This window comes from Glossina fuscipes, unplaced genomic scaffold (assembly GCF_014805625.2).
Source record: "Glossina fuscipes isolate IAEA_lab_2018 unplaced genomic scaffold, Yale_Gfus_2 60, whole genome shotgun sequence".
NCBI classification, from domain to species: Eukaryota; Metazoa; Arthropoda; class Insecta; order Diptera; family Glossinidae; genus Glossina; species Glossina fuscipes.
The window spans coordinates 4286386-4308362 of record NW_023998432.1 but is presented as its reverse complement, the minus strand read 5'-3'; the positions used below and the strand labels follow the sequence as shown (position 1 = coordinate 4308362).

The following is a 21977-nucleotide window of genomic DNA, read 5'->3' as shown; positions in this document are numbered from 1 at the left end:
TATAATAGAAACGTCGGTAATTTTAAGGTTGTGTCAAGTCACGGTGGTACCCGAGTATTGGGACTTGCGAGAATAATGTAGGTATGAACACGTCACTCTTTCAAATGGTGTCAGTGATTGGTTGCTATGTGATAAGTTGCAGTTTAAAGCAAACATTTAAGCCAACACATTACTTTTATCAGCCTGATTAGATATTTTTTGGTCGTTATTGAGAAGAGTCGGAATCGACGCGATCGACTGGTTTCCAATTATTTTAAAGAAAGATCTAGGTACGCAGGGTGTAGTATCTGACTTTGCTGGCTGTTTCTAGGCTGTTTGCGTAACAGATTAGTTTGGTCGTTTGGATTAAAATTTCTAATTTTAAAAGTCTGCTCTCTGGGCCTGATTGCATCTCTGATTAAGCCAACATTTGTCTGTTGGTTGAATCGAAGTTGTTTTGAATGAAATGTATGTTCGTATTACACGTTTCACGATATTTTGTATCGTTTCTGCAGCTGCATTAGCTTTGTTGTTTAGAAACCATAGCTTTCAAATAAAATGTCTGAAAAAGTTATTGAGCGCTGTCAAATTTGCCTTATCCGATATAGAAAAATCATGTTTCCAAGCTGATGAGGAATTATGGCCAATATTAGCATAGCAAAACGATGTAGAAATGGCACAATGGTCTAATTTACTGCGAGATGAAAGGGTTTTAACTTTGTAGTTGTTATCTTAACTTTATAATATGTTATTATTATATATTGGATGCGAGATAAGAAAAAAGAATACTGTCTTTTTTTCTACTCCATTTATAAGCTCCGTTAAGCAATTTTCAAGTGCCCTTATCTCTGCGCCGTGTTCCTGCGAAATTGTATGGCCCGAATGGCGCAGCCAGTTTTTATTGTCGACATTGAAACCGCGAGCAGCTCCGATTTCGTTGTATGAGTAATTTTGTAGAATAGAACACACCGGATACAATGTCAAAGCCATTAGCGAAAATCATCTTATCCGCGTTCGAGCTTCTACAAGCAAACACGAAATGCAACGTGCGTCTGGATAGTGAATTTCACCCATAGCGAGATGAATTCACGATCCTAGGTGCTGTAAGCGGAAATCATATGAATCACTGTGGATTATATGCTTGGCTTAGACCGAACTATGTAGAAAGTACTTTCCTGTTTTTGTTGCGTCTTCTAATTAATAATAGGCAGACTAGGAAGAATACAAGTTCTTTCACACGAAATTATGTTTAAGTCTTAAGGATCAGTACAGGTGAGGGGTATTTGGTCAAAAAGGGTTTCAAAACGCTTCTTTTAAAGATTGAATGTTACGAAAAAACAAATTAAAACTTGCGTAGAGACTCATAACCGTAGATTTTCTTTTCCGAAACCCATGCTGAAATGGAGAAATATAAATTGCAAAATTCCTTCGGACAAAGTGGAACAGTACGACTACAATGTGTGCACAAAATCGCCATACTGACAATATGAATATATAGTTTATGTCTAAATGAAGGAATTGTTTCAATGTTTATTTCAGATAAACTGTCACAAGTCATCATGTCCATTGTGAAAACATGGGTTCCTTGAAAAACGCACCCCAATGATTGAATTTTCAAAATTTTTGAACGAGAGCTTTACAAAACGTAACTGAGATGTTGTTGCTCATATAAAAACGCTTTCAAGTTTCAATTAAACAAATAACTCTTTTGAAACTCTCTGTAACCCCTTAACATGACGGCTACCAAAATCGGTCTATTTGATGTTTTTTAACTTTTAGACTTCAAAAGATTAGTTACAAAGTATAAATATTTTTAAAAAAATTTTGGTAATTTAATTTTCGAGATACCGATGACATACACTTACGACAATAGGTCAATGTAATCCATAATTTGTGGAACAGTTACAGTCGCAAAACTTTCGTGATTTAATTTTCGAGGTACCGATGACATACACTTACGAAAATAGGTCAGTGTTAGCCATAATTTGTGGAACAGCTACAGTCGCAAAACCAAGAAAGTACAAATTTTGCACAAATGTATTTTGATCGATTAAGAATTCAAGGCTAAAAAGTGGTTGTGGATAAGCAAAGGAAAGTACATGGTTATTAAAGCATAAATCAATTTATTGAAATAGGCCACTGCTTTTCAATTTGCAGATCTTTTAAGCAAAGTTTTAGATGATCTTGATGTAGATCCTTGCTATAAACTTCGAACCACATGAAAATAAAAAAAATGCTTTACCAGTTAGTGCAACGAACAAATAAAAAGTTTTCTGGTTGTCCATTTAAACATAGTTTTTTCAATATTTTACTACTAGATAAGAACTAGTTGATTCCACTAAACCAGTCGTCGGTTGCAACAGCTAGAAAGTACGTTTGCATATTAATTTCTTTTGGTAAACCTGACAAAATTCATTTCAATTTCTTCATAACTTGACAACCATGCTTTATTATAAAGTTGATATTGAAACGTTGCATTGTACATATAATTCTAGAATACTAAATTCGAAACGAAGTCAGAAAGACCAAGACTAGAAAGCCCAGTCACAAGCTTTTATGGCTAGTGATCAATCACAAGGTCACCGCTGTTAACGTGCACAAGTGTAAATTTAGTTTGTTAATTGCAAGCGACAGATAAAAATGAAACCAATCTGCAATATTTTTCGCAGTGTAAATAAAAACATCTGCAGTACAGTGCTACTACTTTCTTTTATAGGCTCGTATCATGCATAATGATCTTTAGTTATTTAGTTTTATATTTTATAGGTCAAATTATGAATTATTTAAAATATTTGTATCAAATCCCAGTTCTTTAGGGAAAATATTGCCGGAGAACTACCGAAGAAACCGCGTAATTACATAATTAGTAATAATTCGTCTTCAATTTTGTGGTGCTTTTCTTTCTTAGAATCATCAATCATTCTTTTACAAAGTATTTTATATAGCACGATCAATCCTCATAAATCTTTGCATGATTGTTGAAGGTTGTTATCGATTATAATTAGTAAAATGATTCACTCAGGAAACTTGTTGAGTAAAATTAATAAATAAAGAAGTAACAAAGTTAAATGCGGTCGAGACCGAATCTTTTATACCCATTATCGTTATCCTAAAAAAGACAAAAGTAAAAGAACAAGATTTTCATGCTCTATAATATGGAGTGGGCGCAGTTGTTTTCTCCTATTTTCAAAATAAAAGTTTTTGTCGTAGAGGACATGCTTAAATTTATTTACAATTTGACGCTGATCAAGAATATAATAATGAACATACCTCTTATTCTTCTATGATGGGTATAAAAATAATAAACGCAACGAGAAGTTTTTCCCTATCGACTTACCACGTACAAAATTTATAGTTAAGTACATATAGTTTGTATAGTTTTATATAATTCTTATCTACGAGATAAATGTGGTATTTGATTAATTATATTCGCCGAATTTCTAGTAAAAAACTTCTACAAAACATTAAAATGAAGGATGCTCTTATATTAGGAAACGATAGACTGATATTTGGATTTAACAAATAGTTATTTTATTTCGCTTAATGCAAAAACTGAAAAAGATTCCGTTCTGCGCCCTGAGTAAGCATCAAAAGTTTGTTTTTGAAGTTACTTTATATGATTTCAAAGTCATAAGATCGGATTTAGTCAACAAACAAAGAGTAACAAAGATTAATTCTAAAACAAACCCTCTTTCTTTCATGTTTTTACTTACTGAACTTCGTGTTAAAAACTTATTATTTATTACAATCTTTATATAACATCGTTGGAGGTAAATGCTAACTGATGATGAAAACGGTAAGGAGGACACTTTGCGGCTTTATCGCAGCTCCTTTCCACAACAATAAAGTTCTTTCTCAAATTTTTTATCTCCATAAGATTATACATAATTTATTAAAGTATTTTTTAGAAATCTCGACGAATAAGGTACTTACTTGTACGGTTTTGAGCTGGCATATAACTCATTTTCGTGACTTAGGCGTTAAACCCCACAACTGAAATTATAAGATAGTAAAAATCATATATAAATTTTTATTTAAGATTTTAAATCCAATCAATATATTATTTTACCAGAAATCGGTACTGAAAAATATCTAATAGTGACTGAGAACAAAAATCGCAGTACGCACACAGAGAATTGCGCTTTGTGTCTAACAGGTGTAGCAGTCTAAAGTAAGTTTTTTAAGTTTTTTTTTTTGGTGGAAGGAAATGTAACAAAGTATTAATATCTCACAGGGTTACTAAGTATATATATAATTATTAAAAGAAAGAATTATTTTAAAAAAATATAAAAAAATCACTGGAGTCACTCTCGCGAGGTAACTTTAATTTGAGGGGCTCTAGGGCAAGCAATGTGGATGATACAAATTTGCATTAAAAAAAAAGAAGCACTTACTCTAGAGATCTATGCAACATTTATTTCCAAGTATTTTGAACATTTTTAACTTGAAAAGGGCTTTTAATGAGAAAAATTGATACAATATACATTAATCAAAATGTTTGCCACCATTTTCTTCAACTTTTCCCCATCTTTCTGGCAACATGCCGTTACCTTGCCGAAGGAACGATATTAGTTTGGCAGTGATCTAAACCATAACATCGACCTATTTTCGCACTTCTTTAGCATTTCGTAACCACGTGCCATCCAAAGCATGCTGTATCGATTTGAGCAAGTGGTAACCAGAAGACGCTACATCCGGTGAGTACGCTGAATGTAGCAAAGCGTCCCATTCGAACTGCGACAACTCTTTGAACGTTTGGTCGAGCGTTGAAATGCAAGAGGATGAATTTTCGCCTGTTAACAACTATGCCTGGTTTGCTTTACAGCAATACATCGTTCTACTTGTTCAGTTGACGGCGATAAATACTTTCAGTAATAGTTTCGTAGCTCGTAATACACTACACCTTGCTCATCCCACCAAATGCACAGCAAAACTTTATTGCCGGTGGATATGGATGACCCCCATAGCGCAACTTATGCGCTTGAACGTTCAACGTTTTGCGCTTGGAATTGTCGTAGCCTGTCCGCTTTTCATCGCCAGCCACAAAACTGTTCTTTTTTTAGCTGGCAACCAATGAAATCGCGAGAGGGTTCGAAATCACAGTTTCAGTCAATTCGTATGGTAGCAAGTTTGCCTCCTTTGGATATTTCCCATCGCATGTAAACGTCTAGAAATAGTTGATTTATCAACTACTAAACTATTAGAAAGTTCTGTGAGAATCTGAACCGGGTTTGCATTTAATAAGTCTTCCAACTCATTGCCATCGAACTTTTTTAGTCTTCTAGGTCTTCCTTTGTCTTTGACGTCAAAACCACATCTTTTAAGCGGTTGAAACAAAAACCGACGATTGAGATATGATGAAGCAGCATTATTATAAGCTTCTAAAAGTGTTTGATAGGCTTCGGCAGCCGATTTCTTCAAATAAAACAGCAAAAGTAATGAGTGTCGAAAATGCAATTTTGAGCGTTCCACGATTAGTGTCTGTATACACTGAATATCATATATAAAACTGTTATTTTATACAGACAAAGGCCAAAAGCATCGAATTTAACCGTTGCGTGCATTGATACCTCATATTACTTTACCATTTTCATTAATAGATGATCAAAATATATGCAAACAACTACCGTATTTTTCGGACTATAAGACGCAGTTCAAATTTATAAGATGACTTTTAGAAAAAATATATTTTTATGTTACTTTCGGATCAAACTTTTATTTATCGTTAACATAATTCGTATTAGCAATATTGAGTTCATCTTCACTCTCGGTGTTATCAATCGTCTCGTTAGCGTCACCGTTCGCATTACTTTCATCTGAACTAATTTTTCTGTCTTTCTAACCTCAAATTTAGAGACAATTTATTGAATTGTGAGCGGTTCTGGCGAATATTTGGGTACCAATTTTTCACAAATATATGAACGAAATCGGAAGACGAAAATGTGAAGATATGGTCGATTTTTCGAGATTGAAAATTGCAAATACCCCAAAAAGGACAAAAGTCTCATGATCTATAATATGGAGTGTTCGCAGTTGATTTCTCCTATTTTCAAAATAAAAGTTTTTGTCGCAGAGGCATGTGGGCGTTGTAGGCGTCCTTTTAAAAGTTTAGATCAATTCCATATTGTTTTGCAATTTTGTTTTTTTTTAAATTGAATATCTTCAATTTCGCTAACGGGAGAATAATGCTTACTACTTACTTACTTACAGTACAAAGCTGCGCAAGCAAAAAGATGGGCAGACAAGTCATGGGCAGGCGGACATGTTTAGGCGTATTCCAAACTTGAAACTGGCCAAGAATTTATATACTTTATGAGGTTTTTAAAGTTTCTGTGCGTTATAAAGGTATTGCAAAAACAATTAAAGCTTGATACACTATGATATTGGGCAGGAGCGGTTAATTTTTTCCATGTTTGTACAGGGGCTGCAGCGTCGCGCATAGAATATATTTATGGAGCAATGAACAAAAAACCATTGTTTATTCCTTTTGAAAAACAGAGGTGTTCTCATTTTACGTGGTGTTGTGGGCGACTGATTTGGCGCATTTTCAAAAACTTTCAAAGTTTCTGCCGAACTTGAAGTCGTCATTTTTGCGGCCAGGAGAATGTTTACAACAGAGGTTGTACTAACGAAAATGCTTACACCGATTTAGAATTTGATGCTGATTAAGAATATATATACTTTGTGGGGAACCCTGATGCTTCCTTCTGGTCGTTGCAAACGTTTTGACGAAATGAATGTACCCCACATCCTTCAGTGATGGGTGTAAAAAGGTCCACATTTAGAGAAAGCCCTATATGATACGGAGAGTCAAATGGCTTCCCCCAGTTCTTTATTATTCATTCTCAACGAGTACTCTACCACTGAAATTGTGATTGCTGGTAATTTCAACGTCCACAACAAACCCTGGCTGCTCAATTTTATCCACATACTTGAAAACTGTTTAACACAGCTTGTAGAAAAATGAGCCAACGCACATAAGAATACTATAACTTTTTCTTACTTCGCATTTTCGCAAAATATGGAGCTAAGATCCTTGCACCATCCTGCTATTTCCGCATCCTGTTCGCATGCCAATCTCTGATACCTTTGTGCCCCAACCCCGAAACGTGAGATTTAGAAAATTATTTTTCCTAAATAACAAGGTCAACACCGCTGCGGTAACGATACAAAATATCATCAAATATAGATTGCGAACATACATTCCATTCGATTAAACCAAAAGAGAAATGTTCGTTTAATTAGAATTACAGAGATACATTTAGTTTCAAAGCATTTAGAGTTTAGTCGTCTAGGTTAATGCTTCGCAAACAATCTGGAAATTTATGCAACTAGGCATTACACCGCGCAAAAATCCTTGCCAAACCAAAAAGCAGCAAAAGCTTCTGATCGGTTATGAAACAAATTGGAAACGAATCTACTACATCGAATTCGACCAAATAATATGCGATCTGGTTTATAAAACTAATGTGTCGGCTGAAATATTTGCTCTATTTATCAATTTACCACCCAGCAAACCATCACATGCTGGAAGATTGCTAGTGTCCAAAAAGTACGCGAGAAAGGTAACCCCACAAGTGCTGCCAGTTGCCGCCCAATTATAATCTGTTCGGCAATCGTCAAAATCATGAAAACCATGGTCAACTACAGCCTGGTAATATGTCTGGAATCCAACACTCTAATTTGCGATAGACATTATGGCTTTCGCAAAAAACGGTCGACTAGGCACCCTACCTCACTGAGAAGTGGAAGCGACCTGTTCGTCATTCGAAAGTAAACTCGTAGCACCGGATACCTCCGCAGCATTTGACAGAGTATAGCTTGATGACGAAAGTGATTATATTTGGTGTCGATGAAACTTCCACTCGGCTCGAGAGGAATTGCAATCGACGGATTTACTTAAATGCATGTGTACTACCGATCTTTGTTCTTTCTGAGTGACAGAAAAGCCTATTCATTCATTTGTAGACGACAGCACGTTGTCATTGGTTCTATTTTCCCAAGGAGCCTAACAACGCCGCAGCACACAGTAAAGGCTACAAAATGAATGATACGTTAAATGGAGACCTCACGAAATTCGTGTAGTGGGGTCAAACTAATACGATAAATATTAATACCGCCAAAACCCAGTAATGCCTTTTAAAGCATAAAGAAAGCGATGAATAATCCTTCTCCTTTGGTGATGTCAATATAGGAGAGCCGGCATCTCTTGAGGTGTGCGTGAGAAATTCTTCATTGCAACCGATATAGTTTGGAGACGTTCGACCGTAACAGAGAAAGAATCGGGTGTTCATAGGCTACGAAAGTGTCTCCAAAACTCTCAATCTTCTTCAGCATTGGTGTAATGTTGGCTGCTTGGTGCTTAAGTACACCCAAAACAAGTGCTGTGTATAGATAAAAGGGGCACAGCCACCAACTAAGTTCCCCGCCTGGACCACGAGGTCTTCTCAGCATTCTCACCCATTCCGCCTGGAATTGCCTACACGTCGTACCACTACTCGTAGCATTTCAATCACACTTCCAGCCTCTGGAACTATCAGGGGTCTCTCCCACCGTGCATGATGCTTCCCCTTTTAAGTCAAATGTACATAAGCACTACACCCTTTTTTAAACCCCCTCTACCTATAACCATTCATCAAGGCAAGAACATTTGCGAGAATTCCTAAAGAAACCTCTTCCACCCATTTACATTGGAGAACAAAATCTTATAATTCACCCTATAATTTCTGAATGCCAAAACCTTCCCATTCGAAGACTCGTATGCAGCGCCCCTAACCCTCTGGACATCTAGAATGCATCTGGAGGACATAAAATGGATAAAATACTTAAATTTATTAAAGTGACTAAAGTAAACAATGTAAGTCAAAAAATAGCCGATAGTCTTCTTCTGCGAGTCAGCGAATCAACAGCTGCTAGTGCTTGTCTTACTTTAACCTTTGCATTTCTTTCCTAATAATAATAATAACAACAACAACAACAATAATAATAATAATAATAATAATAATAATAATAATAATAATAATTACAATAATAACAACAATAATAATAATAATTACAATAATAATAACAATAACAATAATAATAAAAATAACAATAATAATAACAATAATAATAACAAAAATAATAATAATACCACCAATAATAATAATAATAACAATAACAATGCTTTTCGATTCAAGTAAGTCAAGTCCTCTGGAAGGTGAGTACAATACTTAAAACGTAAAAAATACATCAAGTAGTAATGACTATTTGTAGGAAAACACGAGTTATACGAATGACATGAAATCGCGTGATATGAGAACGCGTTACATGAATACCGTGTTACAAGTGGGAACACTATATACATTTTTGTGACTGTCAAACTCCAAAATATTACAGCTGGTTCTCCTCTTCGATAAATTAACAAACAAACTAACTGTTGATGAGATAGTGACTCGCTTTTAGCTAAACGGAAGCATGGATCACGAGCTATTAAATTCGTAAATTTGGGTACTTCCTGATGTAAGAATCGACCCCGCTCGAATAAACAGGTCTGAATAAAGCGCAGTACGTTAGTTTTTATTAGTATTTATCAGTACCATTGTCATCATTTAATAAAAGCAAACAATGTTATATAATAATCGCTATATTTTATGAGTTGCCCCTATTAAACACGCATCCATTGCAATTGTAAAAATTCCCTTAAAATATAAGCTATGAAGTGCTGCAGGCGCAAGTCGACAACGAAAGACGTTTTCGAGAAACCGTCCAACAATTTTTAAGAAAGCAAATTCAATTGTTGAGGAAAAAAAGTCGAGAAAGATAGGTCGTTCGACACCGAGGTACTGAAGTTGAAACAAGAGAACGACGATCTCCTCTTTAGTCAGACACAAAGTGATTTCGAGTACGATGACGAGAAACTTAGTTAAATCCTTTACGTTTCTACTCTAATTGGATCTTAAAGAAGATAATTTTCATTTTGTTATGTTAACAAACTTTAAATATTATGTTTTTTTATTTTGTTACGTGTATTATGTACACATTTAATTAATATATAATATACGTATATATATATTTCTATTATGAAATGTAGTAATAATAATGATAATGATAACAATAATGAAAGCGTAAAAAAACGCTAAAGCAGTGCATGTGTCACTTTGAATAAATTTTTCCTAATATCAGAACGAGTGTAAGGTTTACTTCGGTTTATTTAACTACACTTGCTTTTCGATTCAAATAAGTCAAGTTCTCGATAAGGTGAATACCATACTTACTTAAAACGTAAAAAATGCATCAAATAGTAATGACTAAAAAGTCACTGCTAACCATCAAAAGGGAAGACCAATCCATTTTCCTATTATCATGGTTTACAATAGAAACGAATCAATTTTACCAAGAATTATAATAACGAATTCCGTACTTCCAACATATGTTTGCAAGCAACTAGCACTCCATAAAAGTTTGTTGACTACACGTAAGGTACATTATCCTTCTTTATAAATGCTTATAAAAAGGAGATGACGTTAGAAACGCATTGCAGTTAAAAAAAAACAAGTCCATCTTTTTTTTATAGGCCTAAAAACGTTATTATTTTAAAATAATATGTGACAATAACGCAACAAAATGGAGAAAATATTTTTATAATGTCAACGCAAACAGTAATTGCATACACAAACTTAAAAAAGAAAATAAGTTTCAATTGTGGCCGAATTTTGTACGCCCCCAAAGGTTGTCTTAAAAAGGAATGAAAAAAAAAGTTTCAATACCGCATAATGTTCGATGCGTATAGCCGGACCTCACACTATATACGTGGAAGTTGCATCCGTATGCATTCTGCATAAATAATGACCAAAAAAACGCATTTTTTCGCTTTTGAAAACGTAGGTGTCCTTTATGTCTCCGCAACATTCGCTAATGAGTGTCAAGAAATGTGTTGCAAATGTCGCAAAGTTTCTTCAACTTAGAGTAAACACGATATTAACTCAACTTTCGCAAGGTAGAAAGTTGAAAAATAAAAATTAAATCGCTTTCAGACTATTATCTTTTTAACCGCAATCTAGTTCAAATTGATTTGAAATTTTTCATAATTTACCTACTAGCTTCGAATGGAAATTATGAATCACAGACATAAACTCATCATTTACAGCACTTGCACATCGTGAAGTCACTTTCATAAGAGCAACCAAGCTTTAAGTTAATTTCTCTCTTTCAATTTTACTTCCTTACCCATCCTTTCTCTCTCTGATTTGCTATCTTTTTTTTCAACATTCAAATTTCTTATTTACGCATGAAAATTTGTTCTACTAATAAACGAAAACTATCGTGAAAACTATTCAATTGCACGTGTAAATTACATTAGATACAATTTTATTTTTATTTATGTAAGGACAATTTGTTTTTTGAGAAAATTTTACCTCAATGTATACTGATTATTTTTCGAAAAAAAATTTGCGAAAACTTTCTGCCGATTTGCCGAATTAAGCACTTCACACAACGAGAGATACACTTCGAATGTAAATCATAAATCATGAATAGGACTCACGACTCACTAACACAAGGCTGGTAGATGACATTTAACATAATACTTTAACGTAAGCAATGTAAAAGAATTGTTACGATTTGTGAAATAGCATACACAACATTTTCTCCAAAATAAAACACATCGTAAAATATCTACCCCACGAAGTATGTTAGAATTGCTAAACATTCTGGCGTGTAGAAATATGCATCGGAAGCCCCTTAAAGTGTTTGTATTCTTCATTAGCGTGAACAGTTATTCACCTAAACCTATTTAGTCTCTTCTCGTTCTTTCGCCTGTACAAATTGTGATCATAAATTTAAAACTTTATTCACAGTCTAAAAATAGCTCTGAGACTTTTGATCAATAGAATCTCCATATCAATAACGAAAATCAACTGAACTGATGGAATATTCCATTAATCACTTCCAGAAATCACTTACAGAAATGGGAATTCAATAATGAGAAATGGCAATACCAGCAAAAGATAATTAAAGCAAGTTTATCAACATATATTAAAACTCTAATGTATGTTTGTTCTCTTTTTTTTAGTTAATACCGTCCCATTTGATTTAATAGCTTCCAACATCTTAACTTTTTTAATTTATAAAAGAGTATGCCTTGCAGCAATAATGTATATTATTGAAATTTTTTTATTCAGTGAAGCGGCTGCAATTTTACATGCTTTCTATAAGTAATCGACATAAAAAACTCAAGAAGTACACACCCACATATCACGAAAGCAAGAATTAGACAAAGGAGACTTCAATATTCATAGTATATCACGGCCGATCAAGTGTAATAATAGATGTAATCTGTTCACCACAGCCACAAATTTCTTACTCTAAAAGGTGAGTTAATCATATGATTTTGATTGTTTGATACGTCCAGCATTAACCAAGTGCACAACATTTTTATGTATTGGTTCAATGTAGTGTGCATCAAAAGCTAGCCACAAACCAAATTTAATCTTCTTACATATTTACAATGTAACTGCAGTTTTCTAGTTCTAGCAACTACCTCAGTAGAAATGGATAAAGGGGAAAATATGCAAAACATTTCTCTTAAGTATAACTCCAAATTTGATCACAAATTTGAATCTTCATATCAAAAATAAGAACTGTCAACTTCGAATTCTGTATTTTTAAAATTTAAAGCTGGTTTAAAGGGTACAGTAATTTTATGGACGCACTTTTTAAAAGTTTAGAATATATTCTTGGAACATTGGTTAAAGTTTCTATACTTTACAGAAAAAAAGACAAAAAACATGACTTTTACCAATTTTTACTGCGACGAAAACTTATATATAATTAGTTTAAAAAACCATGTTTTTCGAAAACAAATTGCTTTATGTACACTTTCTTGAATTCACACATATACGCATGTATGCATGCGTAGATAAACACTTAGCAATAACTTACAAAAAAAAAAACTATGCAACACATACATAACATATAAAAGGAATTCACCACACCCCAACAGAATGAAAATCGCTTCCCATATTTGTGTACTACTTAAAATTTCTAAAACTATTTTTAACACTTTTCTTCGAGAACTTTAAAAATAATGTTTATTACTTACCACTCAATTAGTTTTGGAAACAACTTTTAGTTTTTGCAATTTTTTTATGAACTGTTTTCTTAAAAACAATATACTTTTCCCTCTGAATAAAAATGCACATACGAACACGAGCTTAAACGAAGAATATCCGAACATTTGAATGTTGTCGTTATTTACGTACTCATTCTCTCTGTGGGCTACTTGATTACCTCAAAACGGTATTAAAACATTTAAGATTATCGGTAATAATTATGTATTAATGAAGAAATGCTTATTCCTATTCCTAATCCTGATTATATTCCTTGATGGGTATTTTACCTTAATTAGAAGGAAAATGATACAGCCGAAAAGACATAACATATTTATGTTCTACTCTTAAGGAGGTTCCTGATCGCATCTCTTCTGTTACAATAGAGTATAGTGCAATGGTGTAATCGAATCAAATACAAAAGAAAAGTTTATAAAAAATGGAAGAAAAACTAATTACCTATTTATACGAATTTTCAGAAAATAAGCAAACATAAGCGCACGAAAAGTCAATTTTTTTATCTAATTATTCTAAAATTCCTCAGATTGCAAGTCTTATGAAAAGTTCTGAAAGCTTAAAATATATACTAATAAATTATTTTCAATACCTTGTAACGACACGTCCTATTTTTAGTTTTCTATTTGTGATTTTCCTAAGTAACAGCCCTGCCCTAGAGCAAAATTGAAACTGAAAAATTGCATTGTCATTGTTACGGAATACCAAATTTGAGACAAAATAAAAAAATAGTGACAAGCATGCACTCATGTTTTACCGGTAACGGATGAAAGTGCAAGAATTGGGGTGTTAGAAAAATTGATTCCATGATATAACACACATTGTTTTAATGTTACTGACATCTCTTATTTTCGCTTTCTTCCCTTAATTGTTTAAAAAAGTTGTTTAAGGCTGAAAATAAATGAATTCTGTTGGGTAATCATGTATTTGAAAACTAACTTACGATTGGGACCAAGCCGATAACTGATAAAGGTTTTCGCTGCGATTACTTAAGACCTTCGTGTCATTTTCGTTGGGATCGTTAATGTGTAAAAGAAAATGTGGAAAGAAGAAGAAAATAGTTGTTGCGTTATAGGAAAACGCGTTATACGAGAATAGTCGTACAATGTGCTCGTATGATAATTTATAACGCGTTATAAACAAAAGATTCACATTTAACTTTTCTCCTTAAAGGGGTTTAAAGTGAAAGAATATTAAGCAAAAACTATGTTATGAACGAAATATGCGTGTTTTATTAAAATCAAACTAAGAACATCTTAATTAAAAAATTTATACATACGTAACTAAAAAACAATTAATTTCAAATAAATTACATAATTCCAAAAGCAGTTTTATTACATGTTTATTCGCTATCGGAGCTATCTGAAATAAGCCACAGTACAGATATATAACGTAGGATATCCACGCGTTATATGTGGAAAAACACGTGTTATAATAATGACATGAAATCGTGTGATTTGAAAACGCGTTCCAGGGAGGAATATTTCTGTGGCTGTCAAAATCCAAAAAATAACAGTTGGTTCTCCTCTTCAACAAAATTAGCATACAACCCAACTATTGATGAGATAGTGACTTGCTTTTAGCTAAACGATTCCCCAATGATCTCATACTTATATCAAACACAAACCAACATCCAGGTGCCTTAATGAAATTCTGTTTCTTATGTCTTAACTTAAGGAACAACGTATTAAAATCACTCCAGGTTCATTTTGCGTTAACAGTGCGATTGTGCTTCCATTAAAAAACTAAGATAATTTCTTATTAACCTAGCTGTTAACTACGAAATAATTGATTGGATTTCTGGATTTACAGTGGTCTTCCTCGAGGTTCGTGGCCAAGTCCAAAATATTTCAATTTGTAAATCTCGTGCCTTCACATGTTAAATGATAACAGCACTTATTTTTTTGCAAAACACTGATGACTTTACTATAATTTCTTATTGAAAACTTTTGTAGATGCTAGCAACAATATAGTATATAAAATTTCGCTCCTTTAATCAAGCCGATCTCGATTGGCATTTTATAAAGCAGATTGACTTGGCGGTCTTAAGCCGAGCAGCGTAGGGTAATACACCACAAAAATCTTGAACAACACTTTGGAAAGATTCATAGGAAATCTTTCCATAAATAAACATTTATCTACTCCAATCCATAACATATACTACAATATATGGGGAAACTATTTAGGGAACTTATTCGCATTAATAGCAATGAAATTCCTTTAGTGGAAGTTCCTTTTGTTAATTTTTTGGGAAGAAATATATCCAGAAGCTTATCGGTTGGTCATTAAAGAAATTGCCTGTACTCCAAATTAATTGAAAACTTTCGCACATATCATAAGTGAACGTTTATTTCAACGACTCTTAAATTTCATAAAATCTTAATTCAGATTAAAATACTTTAAAACCACTCCCTGAGAAGGCCTTCCCCGTCCATTCTCGTTCACATTACTAATGTATTTAGACAATGAAATTTCTTCACGTCTGAGATCACCGATATCTAATATGCCTCTCTTTACGGTCAGCCTATTTTACTGTTAATACGTTTACGACAAGTTTTCCTATTTCGGGAATATCACTTAAATTTTGCCCCCTTTTTGCAGACCATTGTTATAATTGGCAAATCTTATGGAGCTAACACAATGAGGTGTCATTTTCGTTTCCGGCTTAAAAAGTCTCAAATTCTCAACAAATTCAAATGTAACAGTGAGAAAATTGCTATAAAAGTAAACAAACGTGTTTTCGATTAGTCGTAAAGAAGATTTATTAGATAAAAAATTAAAGCAAACGGGAAGAGATTGGGAAAGATCACTTTTTGAAATACGTGATGTTGACGGGGCTGTTGCGACATCGTTTATACAATTATGGCATACACATTACTTTTCTTTGTCCCCCAAAAGTTGGATCTCCCTTTTATATGTAAAGGTAAATGGTAACAAATAAGTAAATAAATTTTATAAAATTTGTTCTTTAGGTCATTTCTCTACGACTTTGTGAGGAATCTATGATGTAAATTATACTTTCGAAAGTATGGATACCGCAGCTTACGCTTCCTAAGCAGACAAGTATTGCCTTTTTTCATTGATGCTTGTTACGTAATTGCACCAAATTGTGTTATTACTTGAAGTTTTCGAATTCCAAACTTTGTTTTGCCAGTATTTTTAATCTTGGATTTTATTCATTAGTCTGAATTCGAGAATTTATTATTTTAATCTATTTAAATTTTATGACATCATCGAAATAATTTTATATTAATTGCCCCGTAGTTTGCAAATTACTTATTACTCGAAGGGTGTGAAGTTATATTTAAATATAAATAGCAAAGACACAAACTAAAATTTTTTACAGAGCTCTGTAAAGCTGTTAACAGAATTCTGTTAAACTGTAAAGTTTCGGAGGGATTTAACTCAAAATACAAGTAAAATAGAAGTTTTCGCAAATTTTTTTGCAAATTCTTATAAACAAAACATGACTTTATGTAAATTAACTAATATTCGAAACCAAAACTTTTTTACACTATGCCATAAATGAGGTTGATAAAGCGAAAGTTTACGGAGCTGCTGTGACCAAACCATGTCCCTTGAAAAAATGAAACCAGCACAGAGTGAATCCTCTATTAATAGCCTTTCCAACGGTGTGCAGGTTATATTAAGTTTTGCCCAAAGAGTCTTTTTATGGGACTTTGAAAATTTCCATACTTAACATAATGCGGGCTATTATGAAAGTAAAATAAAGTATCATGAGAGTAAAACAAAAATATCATGAAAGTAATTTCTGTGCATCTTTTTATGGGACTTTGAAAATTGCTTTTCATAACATAGGCAGCTTGAGAAACAATGTTAATCCACCATCAAAGTCGAGAACTTCGAAATGGTTCTCTCTCATTTCTCAGTGCATTGTACTCTTGCGTTGATTTGTGCGTAAACGAATGTAAACAGGCATTTATTGGCTTTGCAAATATTAAATCGTTTTTTTTTCTATGCATGATGATCTAGTATTTTTTTTAAGAAATTGAGTGAGAGAGGTCGAAATAGAAAATGCGTAAATAAGGAAGGTTTTGATGCGTCAGATCAGATATGGATTTTTATTTATAATTTTTATCAATTATGAGATACACATGGCTTTGTATATAAATTAGATTTGTTTTCGGGTTTGCGTTAAAAATTGAAATTAGGAAATTACACGGTTTACAGCGTTTTCTACTAATTTATATACAATATTATAAGCACTGTCAATGAAATTTATGAAAATAATTGTAAGGGATGTAATAATTGCGTTGCAATCATAGTTGCCTTTTTCCAAAAATTAGATCGATAATATAAATTTGCTTATATGTTAGCCTATGTCCAATAAAAAAACTCTTTGGGCAAAACTTAATATAACCTGCACACCGTTGGAAAGGCCATTAATAGAGGATTCATTCTGTGCTAGTTTCATTTTTTCAAAGGGCATGGTTTGCCCACAGTGGTCTTTTAAAATTTGCTTATATGTTAGCCTATGTCCCATAAAAAGACTCTTTGGGCAAAATTTAATATAACCTGCACACCGTTGGAAAGGCTATTAATAGAGGATTCATTCTGTGCTAGTTTAATTTTTTCAAAGGGCATGGTTTGCCCACAGCGACATTTCAAAGTTTGCTTATATGCTATCCCGCATTATGTTAGCCTATGGAAATTTTCAAAGTCCCATAAAAAGACTCTTTGGGCAAAAGTTAATATAACCTGCACACCGTTGGAAAGGCCATTAATAGACGATTCATTCTGTCCTAGTTTCATTTTTTCAAAGGGCATGGTTTGCCCAAGGTGGCATTTTAAAGTTTGCTTATATGTTAGCCCGCATTATGTTAAGTATGAAAATTTTTAAAGTCCCATAAAAAGACTCTTTGGGCAAAACTTAATATAACCTGCACACCGTTGGAAAGGCTATTAATAGAGGATTCACTCTGTGCTGGTTTCATTTTTTCAAGGGACATGGTTTGGTAACAGTAGCTCCGTAAACTTTCGCTTTATCAACCTCATTTATGGCATAGTGTAAAAAAGTTTTGGTTTCGAATATTAGTTAATTTACATAAAGTCATGTTTTGTTTATAAGAATTTGCAAAAAAATTTGCGAAAACTTCTATTTTACTTGTATTTTGAGTTAAATCCCTCCGAAACTTCGTTTAACAGAATTCTGTTAACGGCTTTACAGAGCTCTGTAAAAAATTTTAGTTTGTGTCTTTGCTAGTTATATTTAAATATAACTTCACACCCTTTATTACTCGCTAATAAAATGATCTCTGAATATATTTTAGCATTAAAATAGTCTTTACTGGTTATTTATCACTTCTTTCAAAATAATGCATGGTATAAATTAAAATTTTAAATCACATCATATGTAGAAACGTACATTAGCGTAAGGTAAACGTAAATTAGACAAACAACTTTAAAATGTAAAAGAAGCGATCATCATTTCTTCTTGCGCATTTTTTTCTTTCCTACAAAGCTTTATGAAACGTCGACATAGTAGAAGTCCCAACTCGAAAATTGGAATAACACCTCACTGTGTCAGCCCTCTTATGATTTTGTATGTATCCAAACAAAAAAAAAACAAAAATGGTAAAACAAAACAATTTATTTTAAATTTAGAAGTTATTTAGGTTTATTTTGTAATAATTTGTATTTTGTTTACGTTATTCGATTTGAAATTTTGATTTATACTCAATATTATTTTATAAGGTCTGAAAAACAAGTAGCAAATGTATTTTTCGATTTAAAATGTGGTTATCAAACCAAAATATTTAAACAATTTCTTTGTTTTATGTAACTGCATCAGTGAAGTTCACCTTTATGGGTGGCTAAGACAATAAGGCGTTTTTCCTATTCTCACGTTAGGACTTCAACTTTGCCGACTTTTTACAAAACTTTATGAACATTGATTCGGAGTTTTGCTTATATACATACAATCACCCATTTTTTCAGTCTATATTTCATTAATCAATCAAAAATTAACTTTACATTCATATTCTTACTGTTATTTACCATATCATTGTAACGTTTATATTAATTTGTTTGGTTTGATTTTCCAAACCATACGCTATTGTTCACGTTTACGTCGTTTTCCTTTTTTTTTCATATCGAAAAAATGGTAACGTATGTTTTCACTATGTTTACCACTTACCACCTAAAAAATGGAGTACCATTTTCTTGGCTCCTGACACATTTCGCTTTGTTTTTGGATATAAAAATAAACGTTTAATATGTGAAAACCAATGTAAGGGAACGAAATTAACCCTCGCATCTTTAAAAATTATTCAACCTTTGACGAGCTTACGTGGGAATCGGCAAAACGTATGCTTTTAAATATATACAAACAAATAAAACAAATTATTCGAAACTTAAAATTTATCTTCCTAATTTTATATTTTATATGCTTTTGTGAACTTACGTTTTTATTCAGCTAGATGGTATAGGTTTCTAATTGCAGATCTTAAGAGATTTTTTCCAAGTTATTTACAGGAACTCATTATCACAATACTTTAATTCTCGTTCGCATCTTGCACTTTCGAATATTGCAATTCAATTCTCTTGACTCGGCTGACTTTACCTTCCGCAAACACTCTGGTTATATTCCTTTTTACAAACAATTTACCAATACCTGGCTTCATCGCGCCATTTTTGTGTTAATCCCTTTTTCCGCCAAACGTTCTGCTAATTTTTTCGACAATCGTCAGCTACATGGGGCAGGTAACATTTTATGGATGTGTATTTGGCTTTTTCTTTCTTTGGAATTTGGTTTCATGGAAATCGACTAATTTTCATGAAAACTCAAAGCATGAAATATGGCATTATATTGTTTGAAGGCTTTTTAAACCCTAAACCACATGTGGTACAGGGTATGTTAAGTTTGTGCGAGTGGTTCTAACACCTAGATGGTCTGAAAATAGACCCACCTACTTTTATGCAGATCTATAACCCTGTCTGTGTGTCTGATGTCTGCCCATGTGTTCAAGCTACAGGCCGTAACATTTGAGATATTTTCGGGCAGCCTGGTACATTGACATGTTTTGACACAAGGACGAACGCTATTGAAAATGGTTTGGATAGGACCACTTTTTCGACCATTCATATAACGCATATTTTTATAAGTCTTTGTAAGAATAAATGTTGTAATTTTTATAATGTCGCGACAAAAACCGCTTAGTAATAGGATTTCTGCATTCTAATTTGGATCGGATAAGAAAACTTTTTGAACCCCTTGTTATAAACCCGTTTCTACGGAAATTGAACCTTTATATGGTAAAAAGCCGTAATATTCAATACATCTTGATGAAAATTCTGTCGTAACAATAATTTGACATAAAAATTGACCATACCCAATTTGAACCAAGCAGGTCTGTTCTTTTGATTCCACCCTCTGCAACAGCTTTAGTCAAAAACATAGCTGCATTTGCCAGAAATGCTTAATATTTTATGATGAAAATATGTCCTTAAAAAATCAACTATACTGAATTTGGATCACACAGATCAATTTCTTTATTCTCAATTTCAAATTAGGTTTGCTAAATTTTAGACCACGTTGACATCTGATTATCCTCCAGTATGGGTGCGTTCATGGAAATTATGTATTTACATAAGAATAATGTATGATGCAGAGTATTTAGCGGTTAGAATTGAAATTGTTGAGCAGTAAATACTAGCAAAGGGATTTGATGAGATTATAGGATTTTTCTAATCCTTCTATTTATTAAACAATTTCAAAATAATTATTTTTTTCGACACTAATGTAATTTTTGCGTTGATTTGTTACTTTTTGCTACTAAAATCATAATTTCGTTGTGTACGCATACCTGCATTTCTTTCCTTTTTGTTATGAAATAATTGAACACATCATTGTTGGGCCAACGCGACTCTTAGGCGCGCTCCATCACATCGTCTAACACCACCCTTATTTTGGCCAGAGGACACACAAGTTATACCTTGTTTCTATATAAACTTATTAGCATGGAACTGTATATTAAAAATTAAATCTGCTTACAAATAAAAGCTTACTATTCTTAATTTTTATATCAAATTGTTATTGTGGCTCTATTTTCATCATAAAATATTAAAATTTAAATTTTTTTAACTTGGTAAACAAATATTCGTGTAAACACCTATGCTGGGTGGGATCTAAAAATATGCGTATGGATTAATTTTCATCCTTACATGTTACAATTCGGACTTTTCTACCCTATAAAGAATCAATTTTCGTGAAAATCCCTATATAGGGTAGCATCCAAAAAATAGACCAAGATGGTCCAAATTTGGTACAGTTAATTTTTTTTTGTCTTAAATTAAATTACTTTTACGATGTAGTTCTTATCATGAAGCATTGAAAATTAGACCTTTTTGCCATATAATCTTCAGTTTGTGTTACGTAAGAGGGCGTTCAAAACATTGCGCCAGCCGATATAAAGTTTTCACACGAATTTAGAATGCCGAAGTACTCCTACTTTCTTCAAGAAATACTAAAGATTAAGCCGCCTGAGTGGCCGAAGGCGAGAAATCTCGACTAGCAACTCAATGGTCGTGGGTTCGAATCTCAAGTGCGGTAGAGTTTTTAATAAAAAAAGCCGATAGCCTTAGGTGCTAGTGCTTTAAGAGTTTAGTCTTAGAATTTATTTCTCTGGCCAAATTAATAATAATGGTAATAATAATGCTGAAGATTGTAATTTTTTTCATAGAACAAGTTTTCAAAATAGGACATTATATGGGTAGTGACCTGGATCAATCAAAACAATTTTCAGTAGCGTTCGTCCTTGGATCAAAACCAAATCAAAGACATAGAGAGCTGTGGATTCCTTGTACAGTTTATAAAAATAAACAAAACAAAATTTAGGATGGCGCAAGTGGATATAAAAGACTCGGTTACGACCG

The 21977-nt window shown here is 33.0% G+C and overlaps 1 protein-coding gene and 1 long non-coding RNA gene across 7 annotated transcripts in view; one reads left to right on the top strand and one right to left on the bottom strand.

Moving 5' to 3' along the window:
- Positions 1–13227, bottom strand: part of LOC119637646 (armadillo segment polarity protein) — a 40564-nt gene extending 27337 nt beyond the window's left edge. For 4 of the 5 annotated variants that reach the window (XM_038033839.1, XM_038033844.1, XM_038033842.1 and 1 more), the window contains exons 1-2: positions 13061–13227; positions 3913–3972 (exon numbers count right to left, since the gene is read on the bottom strand). In XM_038033839.1, coding sequence (XP_037889767.1) covers positions 3913–3943 — 31 coding nt within the window. In that variant the 5' untranslated portion in view covers positions 3944–3972; positions 13061–13227. Of the gene's footprint in view, positions 1–3912; positions 3973–11375; positions 11467–13060 lie in introns of those variants that run through there. The other variant, XM_038033840.1, reaches the window with a different exon arrangement.
- Positions 13228–14160: 933 nt separating this feature from the next.
- Positions 14161–21977, top strand: part of LOC119637651 — a 9532-nt gene continuing 1715 nt past the window's right edge. The window contains exons 1-3 of one of the 2 annotated variants that reach the window (XR_005247308.1): positions 14161–14719; positions 15684–16005; positions 16055–16387. This is a non-coding gene — a long non-coding RNA (uncharacterized LOC119637651). Of the gene's footprint in view, positions 16006–16054; positions 16388–21977 lie in introns of those variants that run through there. The other variant, XR_005247309.1, reaches the window with a different exon arrangement.